The sequence below is a fragment of the Azolla caroliniana genome, unplaced genomic scaffold, assembly GCF_043228905.1.
Source record: "Azolla caroliniana isolate FFs.n. ecotype wild unplaced genomic scaffold, voAzoCaro1.0.p SCAF_16, whole genome shotgun sequence".
NCBI classification, from domain to species: domain Eukaryota; kingdom Viridiplantae; phylum Streptophyta; class Polypodiopsida; order Salviniales; family Salviniaceae; genus Azolla; species Azolla caroliniana.
In genome coordinates, this window is record NW_028230451.1 from 1,294,187 (window position 1) to 1,314,396 (window position 20,210).

General features: G+C 38.6%; 4 protein-coding genes across 6 annotated transcripts; 2 read left to right on the forward strand and 2 right to left on the reverse strand.

Moving 5' to 3' along the window:
- The first annotated feature begins 1,998 nt into the window (after nt 1-1,998).
- LOC147853466 (protein NRT1/ PTR FAMILY 7.3-like) lies at nt 1,999-5,173 on the forward strand. 2 transcript variants are annotated; one of them, XM_087332044.1, is made up of 4 exons: nt 1,999-2,181; nt 2,808-3,025; nt 3,400-3,971; nt 4,212-5,173. In XM_087332044.1, the coding sequence occupies exons 1-4, from the start codon at nt 2,088-2,090 to the stop codon at nt 5,062-5,064; spliced, it is 1,737 nt and encodes a 578-aa protein (XP_087188170.1). In that variant the 5' UTR covers nt 1,999-2,087; the 3' UTR covers nt 5,065-5,173. The 2 variants fall into 2 exon arrangements, with proteins under 2 accessions (XP_087188170.1, XP_087188171.1); XM_087332045.1 differs by having other exon boundaries at nt 2,877-3,025.
- Nucleotides 5,174-7,601: 2,428 nt separating this feature from the next.
- LOC147853467 (pentatricopeptide repeat-containing protein At2g13600-like) lies at nt 7,602-9,317 on the reverse strand. The gene has a single exon (XM_087332403.1). It carries the CDS (start codon nt 9,315-9,317, stop codon nt 7,602-7,604), a length of 1,716 nt encoding a protein of 571 aa, XP_087188529.1.
- Nucleotides 9,318-11,762: 2,445 nt separating this feature from the next.
- On the forward strand, nt 11,763-14,433 carry LOC147853468 (B3 domain-containing protein Os06g0194400-like). Its single transcript, XM_087332680.1, has 7 exons — nt 11,763-11,924; nt 12,107-12,187; nt 12,352-12,453; nt 12,576-12,607; nt 12,737-12,902; nt 13,070-13,276; nt 13,863-14,433. The coding sequence occupies exons 1-7, from the start codon at nt 11,832-11,834 to the stop codon at nt 14,253-14,255; spliced, it is 1,074 nt and encodes a 357-aa protein (XP_087188806.1). The 5' UTR covers nt 11,763-11,831; the 3' UTR covers nt 14,256-14,433.
- Nucleotides 14,434-15,323: 890 nt separating this feature from the next.
- LOC147853469 (BTB/POZ domain-containing protein At5g48800-like) lies at nt 15,324-19,945 on the reverse strand. 2 transcript variants are annotated; one of them, XM_087332325.1, is made up of 6 exons: nt 19,331-19,945; nt 18,907-19,116; nt 18,549-18,798; nt 18,379-18,451; nt 16,839-18,038; nt 15,324-16,262 (listed from the first exon to the last, which is right to left on the reverse strand). In XM_087332325.1, exons 3-6 carry the CDS (start codon nt 18,638-18,640, stop codon nt 15,732-15,734), a joined length of 1,896 nt encoding a protein of 631 aa, XP_087188451.1. In that variant the 5' UTR covers nt 18,641-18,798; nt 18,907-19,116; nt 19,331-19,945; the 3' UTR covers nt 15,324-15,731. The 2 variants fall into 2 exon arrangements, with proteins under 2 accessions (XP_087188451.1, XP_087188450.1); XM_087332324.1 differs by having other exon boundaries at nt 19,327-19,945.
- Between the last annotated feature and the right edge of the window lie 265 nt (nt 19,946-20,210).

Consider the following 20,210-nt stretch of genomic DNA (forward strand, 5'->3'; position numbering starts at 1 on the left):
CCCCGCCCAAAAGCTATGCTCGGGATACCTTTTACATCGAAACCATGGACTACACCCACATTGAAACCCTTTGACCTACTACTACTTTTCGAGGGACTTGGATAGAAATGAAGCTAGTCTAAGCACATTTCCTTTATAGAATATGTTACACCCATAACATGTTTTGTACCACACTAAAACTCTTTTATCTATGTTTTTTGTTATTTTTTATATTCGATGATTGGGTACACATCCCATTATTATAGCCAATTGTCTCATGGGCGAAATTTGGTCTTAGAAGACAATAATATATCTTTCCTTCACACGCACACACACACACATTCTACATTGTGTTTCGAATTAATTCAATCATCTTGAGCTAAATCACACGTTGATGCACAACATTGCTCTCCTCAATTCACAACATTTTGTATCATAGTGAAGTTCACTATATCTTGAAGAGCACCTTTGATTTAGGATTGAGCATAACTTTTAGGGTTTAGTATAAATATATTTTTTCTTAGGGTTTTGGGCAAAGTTTGTTCGTTGTTCCTTCTATGTAGGTTGCAACGGATTTTTCGACTAAAAAGTCCGAGCACACGTGTGAAATTTATGAGTGGTGAGACTCGAACTAGCGAGACTAGTGATCAACTAATCAAGCAATGTTCATACATCATGGGATATACACAACACAAAACAAGATATGATGAAGTTTTTGCTAGGTCCAAAGTGTACCGATGAACCTTGTTTTGTATCTAGGCCTTTCAGACTTAGGATGTTTAAATGTCCTTATGTTTGAAGAAGGGTCAAAAACATAATTAAATAAAAAGCATGAAGAAAACAAAGGAAAGAAGGAAGAGGGAAAAATCAATCGACGCTTCTCAGCTGCTAATAGCCAATAAGCAATAAAGAAGAAAAAAGCAACCCATCGATTACTTCCCTAGGCAAAACAAACCCTGCCGCCACATACACATACACATACACACACGTAGATGTACACGTAGATGTACACACACATACACGCGTATACATACACGTACACACACATATGTACATGTACACATACACATACACACGTAGACACGCACGCGCGTGCACACACACACACACACACACACACACACGTATATGTGTACACACACATACACACATGTACCAACACAAGGAAACACTCAAGCATAAATTGTATTAAAGGTATAATACCACACTTATATATTTAAACATGCCCTTATACATATTAGTCACATACACACAATTACACCTTAATGAAATGTACACATGCACAAATGCCAATTTGCCCTCAGTGATACATAATTATACCACTTATACACATATAGATGTACATATCCACACGAATTTCTACACTTATACACAAACATTCTGTCCACACTCTTTGTGCATGACCACACACACACACAAATTAGGCCAAGAAAAACAACTTGAAGAAGTGCTATGACACTATCATCTCCCCCACTCTTTATCGACAAAATCTACCTTGCTTCAAGTTCCAAGTGTCCCAACTCAAATTCACAAACATGCATGTAATTTCGCAACAAATGGCTACCTATATGACTAGTATGAGCCCAACTCAAGATTAGTGGAGGTGGGCCCTCTAGAGTCTCTCTCTCTCTCTCTCTCTCTCTAGATAAGTAACATGTGAGGTTATATGACGGAGATTGTAGGACTGGTAATGCTTTTGGAGCAGATAAGGTGGATGGCACTTAGTCACTTATCAATGAATTTCAAAACAAAAATAATGTCTAAAGGTATCTCCTTTTTGAACTCAATGAAGTTCATATGATAATGATGGGAATGACGATGGTGATAGTGATAGTGATAGTGATGGTGCTTTTGACAATAAGTGCATTGCTAGTTTTTTATGACCCTAGGAAATTGGGATGGGTTCTCTATTGACTTATTGACTTTGAAATCATCAAGTTGGGGGGGCACACCTAAGAACACATTGATGTATACAAATTGGGTCCTCAGATACATATAATGAAGAGAGCATACCTTAAAGGAAGTGTGATTACAACAAAATTGAGATAGATACATACATATATATGTGCTAAGGAATTTGTTGAGGATAAATACCATTCCATTCCATTATGGAGGCTACTCTCGATGGTTCCGTAGATATCCGTGGGGAACCAGCTTTGAGAAGAACGACCGGTGGATTTAAGAGAGCCTTCTTCATTTTGGGTAAAATTCTTAGCCTCCCCAATGGCACCTTTGTATTGTTTTAATTCGGATCCAGTCATTTTATTCCGTAAATCATTTCGAGGAAGACTCATTCATCAACAACAACTAAACTCGCATAATGAAATCAGCGGGTGTCGATTATCAAATAACTACCAAACTTAGCATAATTAATGGCTTGCTAGCAAACATAATTAGCAGCATGCACATAAACAAAAATATTCTAAGTGGTTAATTATGTCTGTAGTTTGGTCTTCATTCACTTTGGCAATAGAAATGAAATGAATTTATATATATATCTATATCTATATATGCATGGCTAGTCATGATTCTTCGATGAGCAGCACTAGTGTAGTAGTAGTAGTAGCAGTTGCTGCTACTACTACTACTACTACTACTACTACTACTACTACTAGAATGAATAAAAAGCCTTCCAAATGCCCATAGTGATAGCATCATCATTATGCTAATTTGGTGTTAACTAATGTTGTGAATCTGAATGGTGATTAATGGGTGAAACTATACCTAAATGGCATGTCTCCGTAAATGAGAGTGAGCCCGAATTCGAATTCAAAATTTCTCTGATTGATGTTATGTTGTGATGATGGATGTGATGGGTATAATGCTAGTGAACCAAGGACTCGCATGTTTGAGTCTCTTCGGGGTTTCGACAAACCTGGTGATATACCTAATAGTAGAGCTAAGGCAAGGTGCATCATCGGCCGCCTCCAACACAAGCAATTGGCAGGGTGCCATCTACTTCTTCGCTGTCATCGGTGGCTTCGTGGGTGATGCATACCTAGGAAGATATTGGGCTTCTTTGGTCTCCCAGATTCTGGGTATATCTGTGAGTTACCACTCTACACACTCCTTGAAAATGTTTCACTATTGCCCCCCCCCCCCCCCCCATTGTGTGTTTGTCTCTCTATATATCTATGTATATTCACCATATATATATACACAATAGTGAGACAAAGAGGTAGTTATGTTGTTAGCTCATCATCTATCATAAATACCTCATATTTTTTCTATCTAAATTCTACTTGTTTATCTAAATTTTTCCATCTAAATACCAACTATGACTGTTTGTATACATCATTATGTGTTGTTTGTTACTATACCAAAAACATGTCCTTTTTTTTTTTTGGAAAGGAATCCCATTCTTGCTTTTTTGAAATTTGAGTTATGCCTTAACGTTTGTATGTATGTATGTTATATGAGGGTCTTGTCCTTCTAAGCTTGGTTGCTACCATCCCTTCTCTCCATTCGCCCCCTTGTGAAGACGGACAAAACCTCGATTGCGGCTCTATTAGACCCACCAAATTACAACTCGGCCTATTCTATTGTGCTATCTACATACTAGCATTGGGCTATGGGTGCAATACACCCAACAGCATGAGTTTCGGGGCCGACCAGTTCGATGATGCACACCCGCTCGAGAGCGTGCAAAAGGTTCAGTTTTTCAATTGCGCATATTTGGCCTTAACGTTCGGGACCCTTTTCTCGAGCTTGCTTCTAGTGTACATCGAAAATGAGGGCAAGTGGGCGCTCGCATTCTGGATCACGGCCAGCTCCGGTGTTATTGCAATCTTTATATTTCTCATCCCGACGACCAACTATAGATTTTGTAAACCCAGTGGGAATCCCTTGCGCCGGATTGCCCAAGTGGTGGTAGCTTGTGTAAGGAAGAAACATGTCAAGGCTCCACTCGAGGGTATCGCCTTGTACGAAATCGATGGAGTAGACTCGGCTATCCGAGGAAGCAGAAAGATCATCCACACTAAATCTTTAAGGTGATCCATTGGTTTGAATCATTGTCGTATATATGTTGAAAAATCTTTTATTTTTGGTGTTGCTAAAGTTATGAGCACACAAGTACATGCCTATATCTAGCCTTTATATTCATGACTCCTAATTAAGGTTGTGTGTGTGTGTGTGTGGGTGTGCGCTCAAAACAATTTCCCCTCATGACATAACACTTACAAAGTCTAATAATGATGTGCCCACAATGTTACCTTGAGACTCATTTGCAGATGTTTTGATAAAGCGGCGACCATTATGGACGACGAAAAGGACCAGTCGGACATGGAGAATAGGGGGCCTCAAATTGTGTCTAGCCCGTGGCGACTTTGTACGGTTACACAAGTCGAGGAAGTGAAGTGGCTGTGCCACATGATTCCCATTTGGATATGCACCATATTCTATAGCACCGCGTACACGCAAGTGTTCTCACTCTTTGTCATCCAAGGGGCAGCAATGGACACCCACCTAGGAGGCTTCAACATCCCACCCGCATCCTTATATGCCGTTGATTGCGTGACCGTGGTGATATCCATTATAGTATTTAACTATTGGCTCATGCCTCTAGCGAGACGGTGGACGGGCCGCGTGGACGGCTTGAGTGGGCTACAAAGAATAGGACTAGGCATGCCAATAGTAGCCTTGGCCATGTTGGAGGCAGGGATAGTTGAAATGGTTCGGTTAAGAAAGAGGCGGACCAGTGGAAACATTAGCATCTTGTGGCAAGTGCCTCAATACATGAGCACGGGGATATCAGAAACATTCACGTACCTAGGACAATTGTATTTCTTTTATGATCAAGCACCCGATGCGATGCGTAGCATGGGCTCAGCATTGACACCGGCATCAGTTGCACTTGGGAACTATGTGAACATGTTGTTGGTTCTCATTGTAAGTAGGCTTACAGGTAGTCCTGGTTGGATACCCAACTCTGGGTCCATAGACACTGGCCACTTAGACTACTTCTTCTTTATGGTTGCCATTCTTACAATCATCAATTTCGGGTTATTTTGCTTGATTTCAATACGCTATAAGTACATGGAACGTCTTCAAATTTCACCCGCTCTTCCACCATCCAATGAATGATGAGAACACGACCCAAGAACATTCACATGCCCAATAAAGGAACGAAAAACAATGTAATAATACATTTCATTCGATACAATAGACAAAATTTACTTTGAATTCTTGTTAACACATTTGCTTGTTAGAAGTGCCTATGATGTGAACACATTAATTTGGCAAAGAAATATTGTGCCTCAACTCAACATGATGATGAGAAAGGAACTACTACAAAATTAAAAGAGTTCTAAGATTATTTGGGTAGGGAGATGATTAACTATATGATATTATGTTGATTGTTACCTACCCATATGAAGATGTCAAACACATATAATATATTATCATAAAAATGGGAGCATCCAATGTGTAATGTCTATTAGCATTTACTTATTGATAGAGAGATCATTCTGAAAGTGTATATAATGTCTCTGTCCAATCCTTGCGACAAATATGTCAATGATTAGGACAATGACAAACACTAGTACAAAGAATATGGAATGATATCATTTACTACCATGCAAACATACAATTGATTTTAATGAAACCTAAAAGAAACTAGAAGAAACTATTGCAAAAACTCTATATCACATTTTATGAATCATATGTAGTTTGTTATTGGTATGCTCTTATTCATGCAAGATTACAAATGATAGCGAACTTTTTATAGAAATAATGGGTAAAAACTAGAAAAAGGAAATGTATATCATCCAAGGTTATGTGATTGAATCATACGGCATCTTGGAACTGAGCATATGAAACTAATGAAGATGATGAGGCTCTCAAAAGTCTAGTACATCTCTCTTGAAACTCCCAATCAGAGGAAGAAGAGCATTTCATTGAGTTTAGATGTAGATGAATATATGTAAGACCATAAGAAACTTCTCTACTTATAGACACATACATTTCATACAAGTTGAACACTTTCGCAAAGATGGGAAGAGGCAAGATCAAATTTTTGACTATGTTGGAACATTCCATGGCCCCATTTCTAGATCATGTAATATATAGAGTGCAAGGTCACCCACAAAACTAACTTACATAGTGGTTTACCTTCTAACTTTCATCGTTTATTTATTGAAACCCCTCTTTTATTATTGTTTGTCTACTTGATCCACTATTTTAATTTAGTTTGGAACTTTTATATTAAGGCGTTGGGTTTGGCAACTGATGCATTGCACGTTCCCAATTATTCATTTAGAAAAAGAGTTCTTTCAAGATCCGAAAAGTGCATCAAAACGAGCATACACTTACAATAACAAATAGTCAATTTTAATCATTCTTGTCATATGCCCTTGAGAATCTCGACTGTGTAATCTACAAAAAAGAAATATTTATTTTTAAAGTGATGGATTATGTTTTGCAATTTAAGATACTTGGGCATAAGACTAATCAATTGAATATAGTTATATCCATTTTACAGGCAAAGCTTTTCATTGATACCATGAAGACTCGTCTAGAAGATTAAGTATTGTGTATCATGAAAGAGACATAATTAATTTAAAACATAAAGGTATTTACATGTCATACAAAGAGAATAGTGATAGAGTTTGGTGCTATGGCCCATAACAAAGCTATGTATATGACATCGATCATGAGGCAACCCAATACAAGGTTGAGCACGTGCAGTACTCGATGAATTTAAAAATAGACAACGATAATGACGATTACAAAAAAATATCCATGTTGTACACACAGAAAGCACGTCATCACAGAATCTGGAACTTCTAATCAATGGTCTCTTCAAGCATGCAGTATAGTTGTTGAGCAAGCATGTGAAAAAGGAGAAAACATCTGTTGTCACTAAATGAACACTCACCAGGCATGTCTATGCATAGCAAAATCTAGGCGAGCAAACAAATATGTAAACAATGTCATGAGAAGGTTTTCTTTCATATACACCAACGATTCCCAAGGTTGGCATGTTTGTTACTGAACCATGTTTGTCATTTGTGTTGTTACTTTTTCCATTTGCTTCATGTGATTCCAAAAATCTTCTGAACCATTAGTTTAAACCGTAATGTCGTCATGATAATTCCATTCTCCTTTCTTTTTGCCATTTTGTTAGCATTAGTCGTGCAGTGCAACCTTTAGTTTCAGGTATAAAATGAATAGCGGAGATCGAGCAATGTTTATTTATATGTATGGGCTATCGTCAACCCCTTTTACACTTCTAGTATTTGTGGCAGCCTTCAAAAATACATCTATATGAACACGGTCTGCATCATTCACTTCATTCTGTGTTACTTCATAGACGATGTATGTGAAATCACACAATGTGCAAAGTCCACATGTTCTTTGTAATATGTATAAAGGGATACCTTCACCTGTAATGATGAGAGAACATGCAATAGCCAGCTTATCATTGTAGCCACACAAATCTTTCTCTTTTCTGACATTATCTCGACTAATCCCTTCTGGAACAGTCCGATTCAAACTTTTCTTTGATGAAACTTTACACATATAACAGGGCTTTGTTGAGAATGGCTCTTAATATCAAAAGTAAACAAATGCACATCACTCTTGATAGACCAAATCCAGAAACAATCTCATCCTTGTGCATTTCAAGCTCCACTTTTCACTCTCAAACCTTCAATGCAATCTGCCTCTGTATGCATGCCTGCTGATACATATAAATTTACCATGCCAACATATGCTGCTGAACATTTCTCATCTAGGTGTATTGCTTGTTCAAATGCCCATCTCCCAAGCTTCACATTTATCCATTTGTGACAAGCACCCAATATAGTCAAGAGAAGCGGTAGATTGTCAGAAGATGAGATCTTGTCCAAAAGCAGTGCATTGGCTTTATTAAAGTGGCCAGCACGAGCAAATAGATCGATCATACATGCGAGATGCTCTAGCTTTGGACTAAGGCCATATACACTACACATTTCATCAAACAATTCCTCTCCTTCCTTCAATAGACCAGCATGACTACATGCGTTAAGTGATAGAAGGAAAGTGACCAGATTTGGGAACATACCTTCCCTCCTCATTCTTACAAATAACTCTAAAACCATACTAACTTTACCTAATTGAGCATACCCAGCCATAAGGGCATTCCAAGCAACAACATCACGTCTCAAATGTTGTTCAAATGCTTCTCGAGCTCTCTCCAAAGCACCACATTTGGCATACATGTCAATCAATGCGGTGTTAATTACTATGTCTTTTTGCAATAATCCGCTCTTTCTGAGCTCAGAACTTATACCTTCCCCAGTCTCTAAAGACCCAACAATACCACAGGCTTTCAAAACACAAATATAAGTCACCAAATTCGGATGTATTCCCTCATTTTGCATCTGGTCAAAGCAATCCAATGCTTCCTCACCAAATCCATGCTCCACATATCCACCAATGAGAGCCGTCCAAGACACAACATCCCTTATTGGAAGCTCTTCAAGTGTTTCTCGTGCTTTATCGAGCGCACCACACTTGACATACATGTCCACCAATGTACTCCTAAGTACCTTATCTTTGCGCAATAGCCCTTGTTTTCTAACCTCAATAACTATATCTTCTCCCATCTCTAAATCCCCTACAATGCCACAGGCTCTCAAAATACAGGCATAAGTTACTGCATCTGGGCACATCCCCTCATATTCCATTTGCCTAAAGCATTTCAATGCTTCATCACCGAGCTGATGCCGGGTATATCCAGATATTAATGCATTCCAAGACACAACATCTCGCATCGGAAGTTGCTCAAATACTTTGCGGGCTTTGTCCATTGCCCCACATTTAGCATACATATCCACTAACGTGTTTCCAAGCACAACTTCCTCATGCAAAAGCCCTTGTTTTCGAACCTCAGCATCTATCCTTTCTCCGATCTCAATAGATCCGGCAATTCCACAAGCTTTCAAAGCAGAGATATACGTGGCCACATTTGGGAAAACCCCCTCGTCTTGCATTTGTATAAAGCATTTCAAAGCTTCTTCACCAAGGCCATTATGGATATACCCACCTATCAATGCATTCCAAGAAACCACGTCTCTGATTGAAAGCTTTTCAAACACTTCTTGAGCTTCTCTTAAAGAACCGCATTTGGCATATGCTGCAAATAAGGAAGTGGCAATATACAGATCTTTCGAGATCAAGCCATTCTTGACGATTTCAGCATGTATATTTCTCGTTTTAAGTATGTTTTTCTCTTTTCCACACAATTGTATGAGATTTAGAAGATCGGATCGACCTTCGAACCGAACTTTGGGTAATGTACAATGAAAAGGAAGAAGCTTACGTGTGGAATCAGGCAGCAAGTTAAGGGGTTCCATTACCTTGATTTTGGTCCAAGGAGGGTTGGAAGAGAACCCATCCATCAAAAGCTTTCTTTCTCTGTATATGTGTATATAATACATATAGGAAATCAGGGGACATTAAGCTAATCCTCTGTAACAAGGAAGATGTGACCATCATTGGATGACATAAAAAAGGGCTGTGGTGCCTGCCGATGTGGCCAGAAAGGGAAGTAAGTCGTGCTGACGTGGCGATCAATTGTGATGCTGACGTGGCGATAAACAAGAGGGGTTCTCGTGATGCTGATGTGGCAATAAACAAGAGGGGCCGTCGTGATGCTGATGTGGCGATAAACAATGGAATCGTGATGCTGATGTGGCGATAAATGGGGAGGGGAGGGGGGGGGCACAGTGTTGTGTTGGTGAGGCAATTAATGGGAGTCTATCATGGTGAAGTTGTGATTTAATTGGGGCCAATGTGGTGGCGATAATCATCAATGGGCAGTGTGGTGTTGATGTATCATGTGTCGATTATCGAGGGTATATGCATAGTGGATGGTCTCAAAATGACCTTTTTGTGGCAATGAACACTTCATTTATCCCGAAAAGCCTAAGTACCCTTGGGATAAGGGTCATGATGTCAACGTGATGTCCCAAATAAGAAGATTTGTTTGAGTGGACATGGTGAGGACATAACTTTGTTTCTGTTTTATCTTGTTTTTTTTATGAGAATTAGAATTTTTTATCGTCCATAAAGAGGCCAATTTTGACCTATGTGACTAGAGTATACATGTGTTCTTGATATGTGTCTCCTTCCTAAGAAGGGGTATTCAAATTTCATACATTGAAGCACAAAGTCTCTATGTGTGAATAAAGCGTACACACATAAGCTCAACCTTCTCGGTGGTGTCTTAAGTATGGCTGGCACTTAAGAGTTGTGGGTATGGAGTGAAAAAAGAAAAGAAAATCTCATAAAATAAAACTAAAATTTGTGATAGAGTGAGATTTCAGCGTTTTTTTTTCCATAAAAAACATGCTCCATTGGTATTAAAATAAAAAAGGCTAGAGGCACTATACAAATAGTATATAATGTTAGATTCATCTCCACAAGTAATCATCAAAGAAAGGAGCAAATATAAGCGATGGCATTTGGCAAAATGAGGCTAATTATAATCCATGAATACAACTCTCAGCCTTTGCCAATAACGTCTTTGCTACGACAAGCTAGGAGACCGCATATAAAGGCGATAGAATCGGGGACCATACCGTCAATCTCCGACACGTGAAAAAAAGTTAGTGTTTCATTGAAACATCTACGTTTTATACGCTCTATCATCATTGCATTCCATGAGACCACATCTATAGTTAGAAGCGTCTAAAACACATCTTCCTTTGCCCCTTGTCAAGGTCTCTAAAAACTTCATGTTGCAGACAAAGTTGGTTGATTTCAGCGTTATCAACTAATAGCATTTAGATTTTGATCATCATCCGATCAATCATTCAAATTTGCATGCTTCTTACATGTATAACAAATTCTCAAAGTTGGCTTGTGTTTTCTTTTAACAATTAGTTGCAAGACATACATATATTGTATGCTTTAGATCGAAGTTGAGGCTAGTGATTATAATTAACGACTACATGAAGGGATTGATACGTAGCCATGGGAAGATTCAAACATAGTCCGAACGTCAAGAGTAAGCATATGCCGTCGATGTGGGCATGCCATGTAGAGCTTTCGCGAGAATGGCGTAAAAACCGTAGAGGGAAACTATATCACATTGGGTGTAAATTCGGGCCACTCTTTTCTCACATTCTTCGCATGCATGCGATAGATACATATAAGGGATAAATTTGCCGAGTGTTTTGGGTATGGGAGATTTGTGTGGACACGCACACACACGAGTCTTGTGGTTATTATGCAGTCTAATACCAATTAACAATCGGCAATGGTTCGGTTCGGTTTGAGAGGGTCCAAACTGAACCGTTTAAATTTTTTGAAACTTGAACCAAACCGAACCACGAAACCGTTAAACATTATTCAAACTGTTAAACCGTAAAAACCATGGTTTCGGTTTTCAACATAGGTCAAATTTTTAAATTTTTAATATTTTTAAAAATTTTAAGATGTTCCTAAAATGTGAGAATAAGGTCTAAAAATGAAAAGATTGTTTAAAAACAATTTTCTAAATTTTTAAGAAAAAAGAAAAAAGAAAAAAACCCACGGATTTTGACTGTTGAAACCGAACACAAACCGAACCATTAATAAAAACCTAAACCTGAACTGAGCAGAACCGTTGAAACCTTTAAGCCGTTAAACCGAGATTAGCGGTTCGGTTCGGTTCAAACCGAACCGTTGCCGATTGTTAATACCAATGCAAGACGAGCAAAGAAGAGGCCCGAGCTTTGTCCAGACAAAACTTTCAAAGTGTGAAACTGACAATGGCTTGATATAGCCGTTTTTTGGCGGGAAAATAGATCCTCCTTCTCTCTCTTTCTCTCTCTCTCTCTCTCTCAGTCACTCTCAGTCTCTCTCTTTTCTGGTCTGCATTGTCCATGGCTTCTCAGCTGCAGATGGACGCCTCGTCGTCTTTGTCTTACGAAGAGGCTCGCAGACAAAGGCTCGAAGAGAACCAGAGACGGATGCAGGTAACGTAACAATAATACTAATGATAACAAGAAGAAGAATTAGCGATCTTTTCATTTTCTCTTCTTCTTCTTCTTCTTCTTCGTCTTTCTTTTCTTTTACGTTTAGGTCCATTTACATTGCCTACGGATACTGATGAATTCTTGCTATCCTTTCGTCTCTGTGCTGTATACACACACAATAGGAGCTTGGACTTGCAAACCTCTCCAAGAATTTGATAAACGACGTTAATGCTGCTGCAAAGACTCCTTCGGTAAAATCACAGGTAAAGACGTTTATATACGTGTGTATGTATGTGTGTGTTTCTTGTCATAGCCTTAAACATGAAGAATTTTCTGTGTCGAGTTTAACTTCTAAAGTTTGTCTGAAATCAAAAAATTTCCTTTCTGTGTACGTTTAAAAACCATTGTTTTTATTGTTCCTTTACAGAACATCCGTCATGTAAAACTTCGTGGTTCAAAGGATTCTCCTGGCAGTGAGTTGAGACGTTCCTCACGAGTTGCAAGTAATCCTTCACCTGATTATCGTGAGGTATATTATGCATCACTCTTGGTTCATTAATCTCTGAGAAATCTTAAAGAACTAGCGTTTCAAACTATCTTTTTTACATGCGTCCTGATGTTTATGTTTTTATACATTCTTTCAAATTGTAGGTTGATTCTTACAACAGTGTGGGTCGCAGAAGGTGAGTTTTTTGGCAAATGTATAATATATGTTGACAGATGTATGCATGTTCTTTTGATAAACTTTTAAATGCTTTGTGAAATTTTGATATGCATATCTTATTGTGTTTTTTATGGGTTGGTTTATGTAGTTATTCTTCGAGAGCTTCTTCTTTGTTAAATCGGAAGTATGCATCTGACGAGGCGAGGTTGGATGCAATACTACATGCCGAAACGATAATGAAAGAGTTGCCTCTCAGTAATCCATCGTTTGTCAAACCAATGCTTCAGTCACATGTTACAGGTGGATTTTGGCTGGTATGGGTCGTACATTTATACAACTATTAGAAATTGTGCTTCTGCATGAGAATGTGCTCCTATATAACTATTAGAGGTTGTCCATGTTTACCACCAATAGAGATTATGTTCTTATGCCAGTAGATTGTGCGAGTTTTAAATTATTTTTTATTAAAACAATTTCACAGGGTTTACCGTCAAGCTTCTGCAAAAATCACTTGCCAAAGAAGGATGAAACAATTGTGCTCGAGAATGAGAAGGGTGAAGAATGGGATTGTGTGTATCTAGGGAATAAATCAGGTTTAAGTGGCGGTTGGAGAGGATTCTCTCTTGATCATGGATTGGTAGATGGAGATGCTCTGGTTTTTGAGCTCATTGAACCTTGCAGATTCAAGGTAAATAGAGTGAGTCGGTGAGATATGATTTACCAGCCATGGGACCCCCATATGCCCCTTGAAACCAACAATTATTTCAAAGCACTTTTACTAGCTATATAGGTCAAGATTTTTTAAATGGTAGAGAAAAAAAGAAAGAAAAATACTGAAATCGAAAACTAAGATTGTTTCTGGATTCCACCATTTGTAGTGTTAATGAAATTGGTTCTATGGTTGAGTAGACGTGCAAACAGTGCCTAGTATCAGTGACCTAGTTCTGACTCCACCAAGAGTTCTTAAAAGCTAGTACAACCTTGTAGATATTTCTGAAAAGTGTGTACTCCATAAAGTATTTGAAAGTATGAACCACTTTAATTCTCTCCCCTTCATAACTTGACAATGTTTACATCATTTCCTTGGTCTTAGACATGTTGACGACTGCTAGCCTAAGAGCTTCACAGAATCCATGTACCTACTGTGTTTAAAGGCTTTCGCAGAGGCTTTCGCAGTCTCATCTGTAAATAGGAAGAGAAAAGGGAGGAACAATTACATACACAACTTTTACGTATGAGTAAGTATGTATATAAGAGTTTGTTCCTTATCACAGGTTCATATTGTGAGAGGTTCTGAACCAGAAAATGCAGAAACATTTGAACCCCAGCTGAAGACAGAGACTATAGGAGAAAAAGCTGGTGTTTTGAAAGATATAAAGACAGATGATGTTGAAGAACTAGCAGTTTCAAAACAAGGAAAAGGAAAGAAGCAAGAGTGGATTAAAGTTGTTGATGATGAAGAGAAATCTCATAAGAATGCTAGTCCCAGTAAGCAAAGCAAGAAGAGAAAGAGGAAAGAAAAAGATGAAGATATTGATGATTTATTTGAAGTGAAAGAAGAGAAGAATGAGATCACATCTTACCTGAGAACTAGGAAAGCACTTTCTCCTGCAAGGGTGACCAAGAAAGCCATGAGCAGTTGCAGTTCAGGTATACAAGTTTGTTGAGAAGTTTCACACTTGCTTTGATGAAACTCTAGCATGAATCAAATCCTCCTGTATGTAGTCCCCCCACCAACCTTCACTTCTCTTATATTATAACAACAATGGTTACCATTTTTGGCTTCTTATTGAGAAAATGTTTGATAATTGGTATAATCAATAGGCATGTTTTTGGTGACGTTTGCTAGTTTTGTCGCAACATTTCTGTTTATTGCTGTCAGCCACATGGAAGCAGCATATATCAGCAGAATATAGAAAGTTTCTCCGAATGCTCTTTTTGTTTTTGCATTAGTTTCCCAAATGCCCTGGTATACTCTTTGGATTCATCATATTACACCAAAGATAGTAGTGATCTGATTAAAATCTTGTGTTTTGAAAAGGACAAGCAGATTCCAAATAGATAGATAGCAGTTGTTTCTACACCAATGTATTTGAAGTAGTTTGACAATGCATCCTGATACCTACCATCTCTGTGTATGAAAATTTATATACATACGTGAGGACTGTATGGACACTTGACACGAAGGCAACTCTTCCCTCCATGGAGAACATCAGAAAAGAAACTAGTCACATGGTGACAGTAAATCTCCATGAGCAACAAACATCATGTGATAGTGTGAGTGACAAAAGCTAAGGCAAATTTACTGTACACCTCCAAATCTAATTGTATTGGCATTCACCTTAGTATATGTGAAATTTTTGGTAGCTTGCGAGATGTCTAATTGTGTGAATAAGGTCATGTTGGTAAAGTGCAATTTTGCAACAATCATGTACACTTCCAAATATAGTAAAGTGATAATGTACTGCACACTTCCAAATATAGTTGTATCTGCATTTTTCTTAGCATCTGTGTGAAATTTCAATATCTTCAGAGATGTCTAGTTGAGATTTTGGAATGACGTGGGAAAATGGAAGAATAACATAATATTTGATGCCATTCAGGTTATAAGAGAATCTTGGCTGCAAGAAATCTATGCGACCACGTATGTAATCCATAAAAGCATTTGAAAATTCAGAACGTTTTAGAAGTCACCCAGAATGTTTTAGAATATTTGCTGTTTCAGAAGGACATGCTTCAAGAATCATATTAATTCTCCACAGAAAAACTTGTTCAATAAAAACCAACATCCAGCTTATGAATGGACACTCTCCAACTTGATGCTCTGAAGCTTCTCCTAAATTGATGCAAATAACATCGAGCATTGACTATGTCATCTGATCAAACAATTTATGGGATTGACAATTACGAGAGCTTCATGCCTAGAGCTTCACAGAAGATGACAACTACATCCGATAACATATAGTAGAGGGACATAATTGACAACAGCATTCCATCTGTTTAACATGCATTGGATGTACATTATCACTTTTGCTCAGCATATCGATACATGTCTATACATTATCACTCTCTCTCTCTCTCATCGAATTATTCGCACTGTAGTGACACACATCAAAACTTTGTCCATTGGACACAAAAAGCCTTCAAGAGACTGAATTGCGTCTTGTCCGAACAGTCCGAACTACAGATTCTTGTTGCTTTGATCCCCGGCATTTCCTTCCAAAAGGATTCATCCTACTTATAGTCCTGATAATACTCAGGCTCAGAAATTTCTGCTTTGGTGTCTTGTCTACATCAGACTTACTACTTATCCAACCTTTCTCGAGATCATTGAGTTTACTCTTCATTCTTGCCACTTCAAGCCTCAGTTCTTCATTTTCTTGCCTCAGTGATGTATAGCTGTCCCTCGGCGTTATGACTTGACTGGTGGTTCCACTCTGCATTCTGTCTGAAGTACCATGTTCTGCCATTATATACAGCTGATTCTGGTTATCAACATCATTGTAAAGAGCATTATGTAGCCTAATTTGCTCTAAGTACAGTACTTGAACAATCATATGCACCGGAAGACGATCATTCTGAGCTGCATGTGAACAAGCCTCTTGTGAGAGTTTTTGACAGTCTATCACTTTGCAAATCCTCTTTCTTTCAGTGTTGGAGATCGATGGGTGTGCCTAAAAGAGAAGATACGATTGTAGGTCAGTTAAATTGACAACATGAACAGAAGAAAACCAGATCGTTGAGCAAAATCCCATTGCAGGGCTGATTGGTGGCTATGACTACTTACCACGCCCATTCAACAAGTCAATGAAAAACCTTACATCTAAAAATTAAATGGAAGTTAGGGGGTGCTAGCAAGGAACGGAACAAGGTTGCGTAATTTCAGACGTTTGGCTTAGTTTTGGGTCATTGTGCCTTGTAGATGATGAGCCATGGTGCATCTATGAATCAGTTGGAGACGTATTAGAAGTGGGTACTGGACAAGGAACAGACGTGATAACTAAGAGAGTAAAGACTCCCAAAGCTCCCCAGTTTATTTAATGGTGTACTGTGTAGAACCGAGAGTAGTTTCTCATACTGTTCTATTCATGATGCTACACAACAATGCTTTACTATTTTTATGCGGTTAAGGGGCTGATTACTGGTGGCTAAACACTTAAGTATCCAAGCACATGATGCATCCTCATTATTATTAACACACTATAAAGAGATGATTGCCATGCTGTCAAAATTGAAGTTTGGGACTACACCTTCAGGTATACATCGACAGCCCTATATATACCATCGTGATCGATCCGTGAAGATTTTGGCACTGCATCACTTAACTTTATGAACTTAGAGGCTGGCAAGTTAGGATCAGCTGCTACCTCTGCCAAGAAAGTATCAATCAATTTCGATACTTTCCTCATCGTCATTTCTGAGCCAGAGTTTGATGCAGCTGAACCGATGTGAAAATGGGGTGAAATAGGGATGTCACCATCCTCATCACCAACATCATCATCATTTTTCTGCACAAACGTAACCACAAGACGATGAACAAAATCCACATCAAAGAGAGCACCATTGGCACAGGATGATGAATGAATAACCAGATCTTCTAAGGTTGTTTGATCAAGCTCAGCACCAATCCTTCTTTCAAGATCCATCTGACAAGCTATAGTTGTATCAAGAAGACGCGATGCCCATAATAACCTAAACAAGAATCCCATAGGGACAAGCCGTTTCTCTGCAGGTAAAAGATTGACAATTGTTTCCAGAACTATTCGATGATGATGATGATCAAGTAAATGAACTTTCTCGTGCAAGTGTTCTGAATCATTCCTTGCATTGCTACTCAATGTTTTGAGAAACTGTAGGGCATAATGCATTACTGCACCAGCAATGGCGCCTGTCTGCATACCTTTAGATCTGATAGTCTGTAATACCTGTTGAAAGGAATGAATAGGTAGACACAACAACTCATCTGCCCACCACTCAGTAACAGCGTCTGGTTCATGATTCGTATTTGAGTCTCCAAGCTTACTGAAACCATGTTTATCTAGAGAATCTTTCGATGAACTTCTGCAGAGAATACAAGCTATGGCGTTGATGCATCTGGACACTATCCTTAAATCTTCTGCTACTGGAAGAAGAGTTTGGCAAGAGCATAAGACTTGGATAGTGCTCTTTAGATCTGTAAACACAACATCTGTGAGGACATTCTCTGTGTTAGATACAAGAGCTACATCCTTTCCATATTCTTCAGTCATTTCAAGGTATTCAGCAGCACATCGTAACATGGCTACATTAGTAACATCAATCTCGAACTTGATGCCATAGCAGAATTTCGCAACTAGTGTGAAAGCATCTGCACCACCAGGTAAATCGGACAATACTAGCTTGATCATATCTGCTCCACCGTGGCTATCTATTTTCCTCTTCATCCATCCACTCTTGGAAGAAAGTGAGCACTGTCAAGAAACCATTATGAGAGAAGCACGTAACCTACAAGATTGATTTGAGGACCCTAAACTTAGAGGGAAAATATTAACGATAGAGGGTTAGCGTCATTGTATTCATCATTTGTGTAGGCAATGACCTAATTATCATTGGTGTATACAATTGCCTACTTATCAGTGATGTATACAATGGCCTAATTATTGATCGTTTATGTATATAATGACCTAAATAATTATTGTTTATTTATAAAGCGACCTAATTGAATGTTAGTTGAGGCTCAAGTTGAATCTAGCAATGCCATGAAACCATAGCAGATTAAGGATACTGTTCAAAATGTGCATTCAAAATTACCTTGTGAAGCGCAAACTTAACATCGTCTACTTCAATGATGATATCGCTCAGAGTTTCAGGATTCTTGACGAGCCTGCAAAAACATAGCCTTGCTATAGGTAAATATTTTCTTTCCTCATGGAAAACTAGACACAGAATGCGGAGACTATTATAAGCTTTTCGTGAACCACCTTGTTTGTGAAGGATCCTCGGATATGAATGTTTTTATCCTGTTTGGAGATTTTCTAGCCACAGAAAAACTTCTTCTGGTTGAGGTTCCCATGAAGAACAATGGAAATGGGAATGTTTTTAGTATCAGAAAACAGTAAGGAGGGAGAGTTATTTGGCGCTGATGCAGACTATTGCTAAAGAGGGAGCAATTCGAATCCGCCCAGAAGCTATATTGCTAGACTATTGCTAGACTTCGATCCGCACCAAGATCTGAAACAGATCATAAAAATGTTTTAGAGGTGTTACGATACATGTCCTTGCTAACGGAAGAGCAATTTGAATGAGAACAGACACTATATATTATACTTAGATCAGCACCAAGAAATGAACGATGAAACTGATTCAGTACGAATCAATACTAATAGCCATCCGATTCATTGCAAATACAGGAAGATGGAACATTGATAGTTCGACATTCTCCGAGGAGAGAAATGACAGTAGATTTCTTGAGGCATTTCCATGATCAGAAGCTATGGCGGTTTGTCATTATCCCATGGTTAATCTGCGTTTTATCGTTGTTAGATGGACCTGCATAAAAAATATGCCAAAGACATTGATTCAGAACTAGCTGTGAAATGGCATGGAAAAACTGCGTTTTTTCTTTCATTTAAACATTTGGATCAAACAAAAAAGTGCACGATGTACACGAGGTCAGAAGAGACGATAAAGATGAAAAGAAAATGAATTTCGTCTCTTCATCAACGAAGAACTTTGCAGAGCGAAGGGATGGAAGCTCACATACATGAACACGGAATAGTCAGCTATGGAAAAGCTTTCGGAGAGAAGATACGTCTCTCGTACACAGACACAGACACATAAACAGGAGAAGACGGAATAATTTGTCTCAGCGCCTATAGAAAGCTCCATGAAGGAAATGAATAACAAAAACTGGCATTCTCTTCTGAAAATCTTCAAGAAATTAGAAAAAATAAAATCGGTAGCTCTTTATAAATCTCCATAGCCATGGGAGTGGAGAAACGAGCGTTTACTTGCGCGTAGTGTTTTCTGATTATGTAGCATAGGCAGAGAGAAGAAAGGCATAGACTAAGAAGAAGAATGTGTGATCTCAGCAAAGGAGTTGTCCCGCGGAGTGTTTTCTGATCATGTACCGCAGACAGAGAGAAGAAAGGAATAGAAGAAGAAGAAGAAGAAGAAGAAGAATGTGTGATCTCAGGAATGGAGTTTTCTTGGTGAAGAAACGAATCAGACAGACAGATTGAAGAAGAAGAAGAAGAACCGTGTGCGATCTCAGCTATGGCGGTTCTCTGATTGAAGGATGAATCAAATACAATGACAAATGCATATATACATATTATTTGGATGTATGGTTTTTCCTGCTTTTTTCCCCCAGTTCTGTTTCTGCCTCTCTCTCTCTCTCTCTCTCTCTCTGCAGGAAGAAAACAAATCAACCGCGAAAGCTCCCCATTTCCGTGGCTATGGAAATTCAAAGGATTTCTTTTTTAATTTATTATTTTCGAGTTATTTTATTTATTTCTTTTGGTTGTTTGTTTCTCTCGCCGGGCTTCCAAAAACCATGGTTTAACAAGAAGGGTGGTTTTGGGGGGGGGGGGGGGGGGGGGGCACAGTGGTTTCTCTAGAGCCGGGGTGGTTTTATATACATA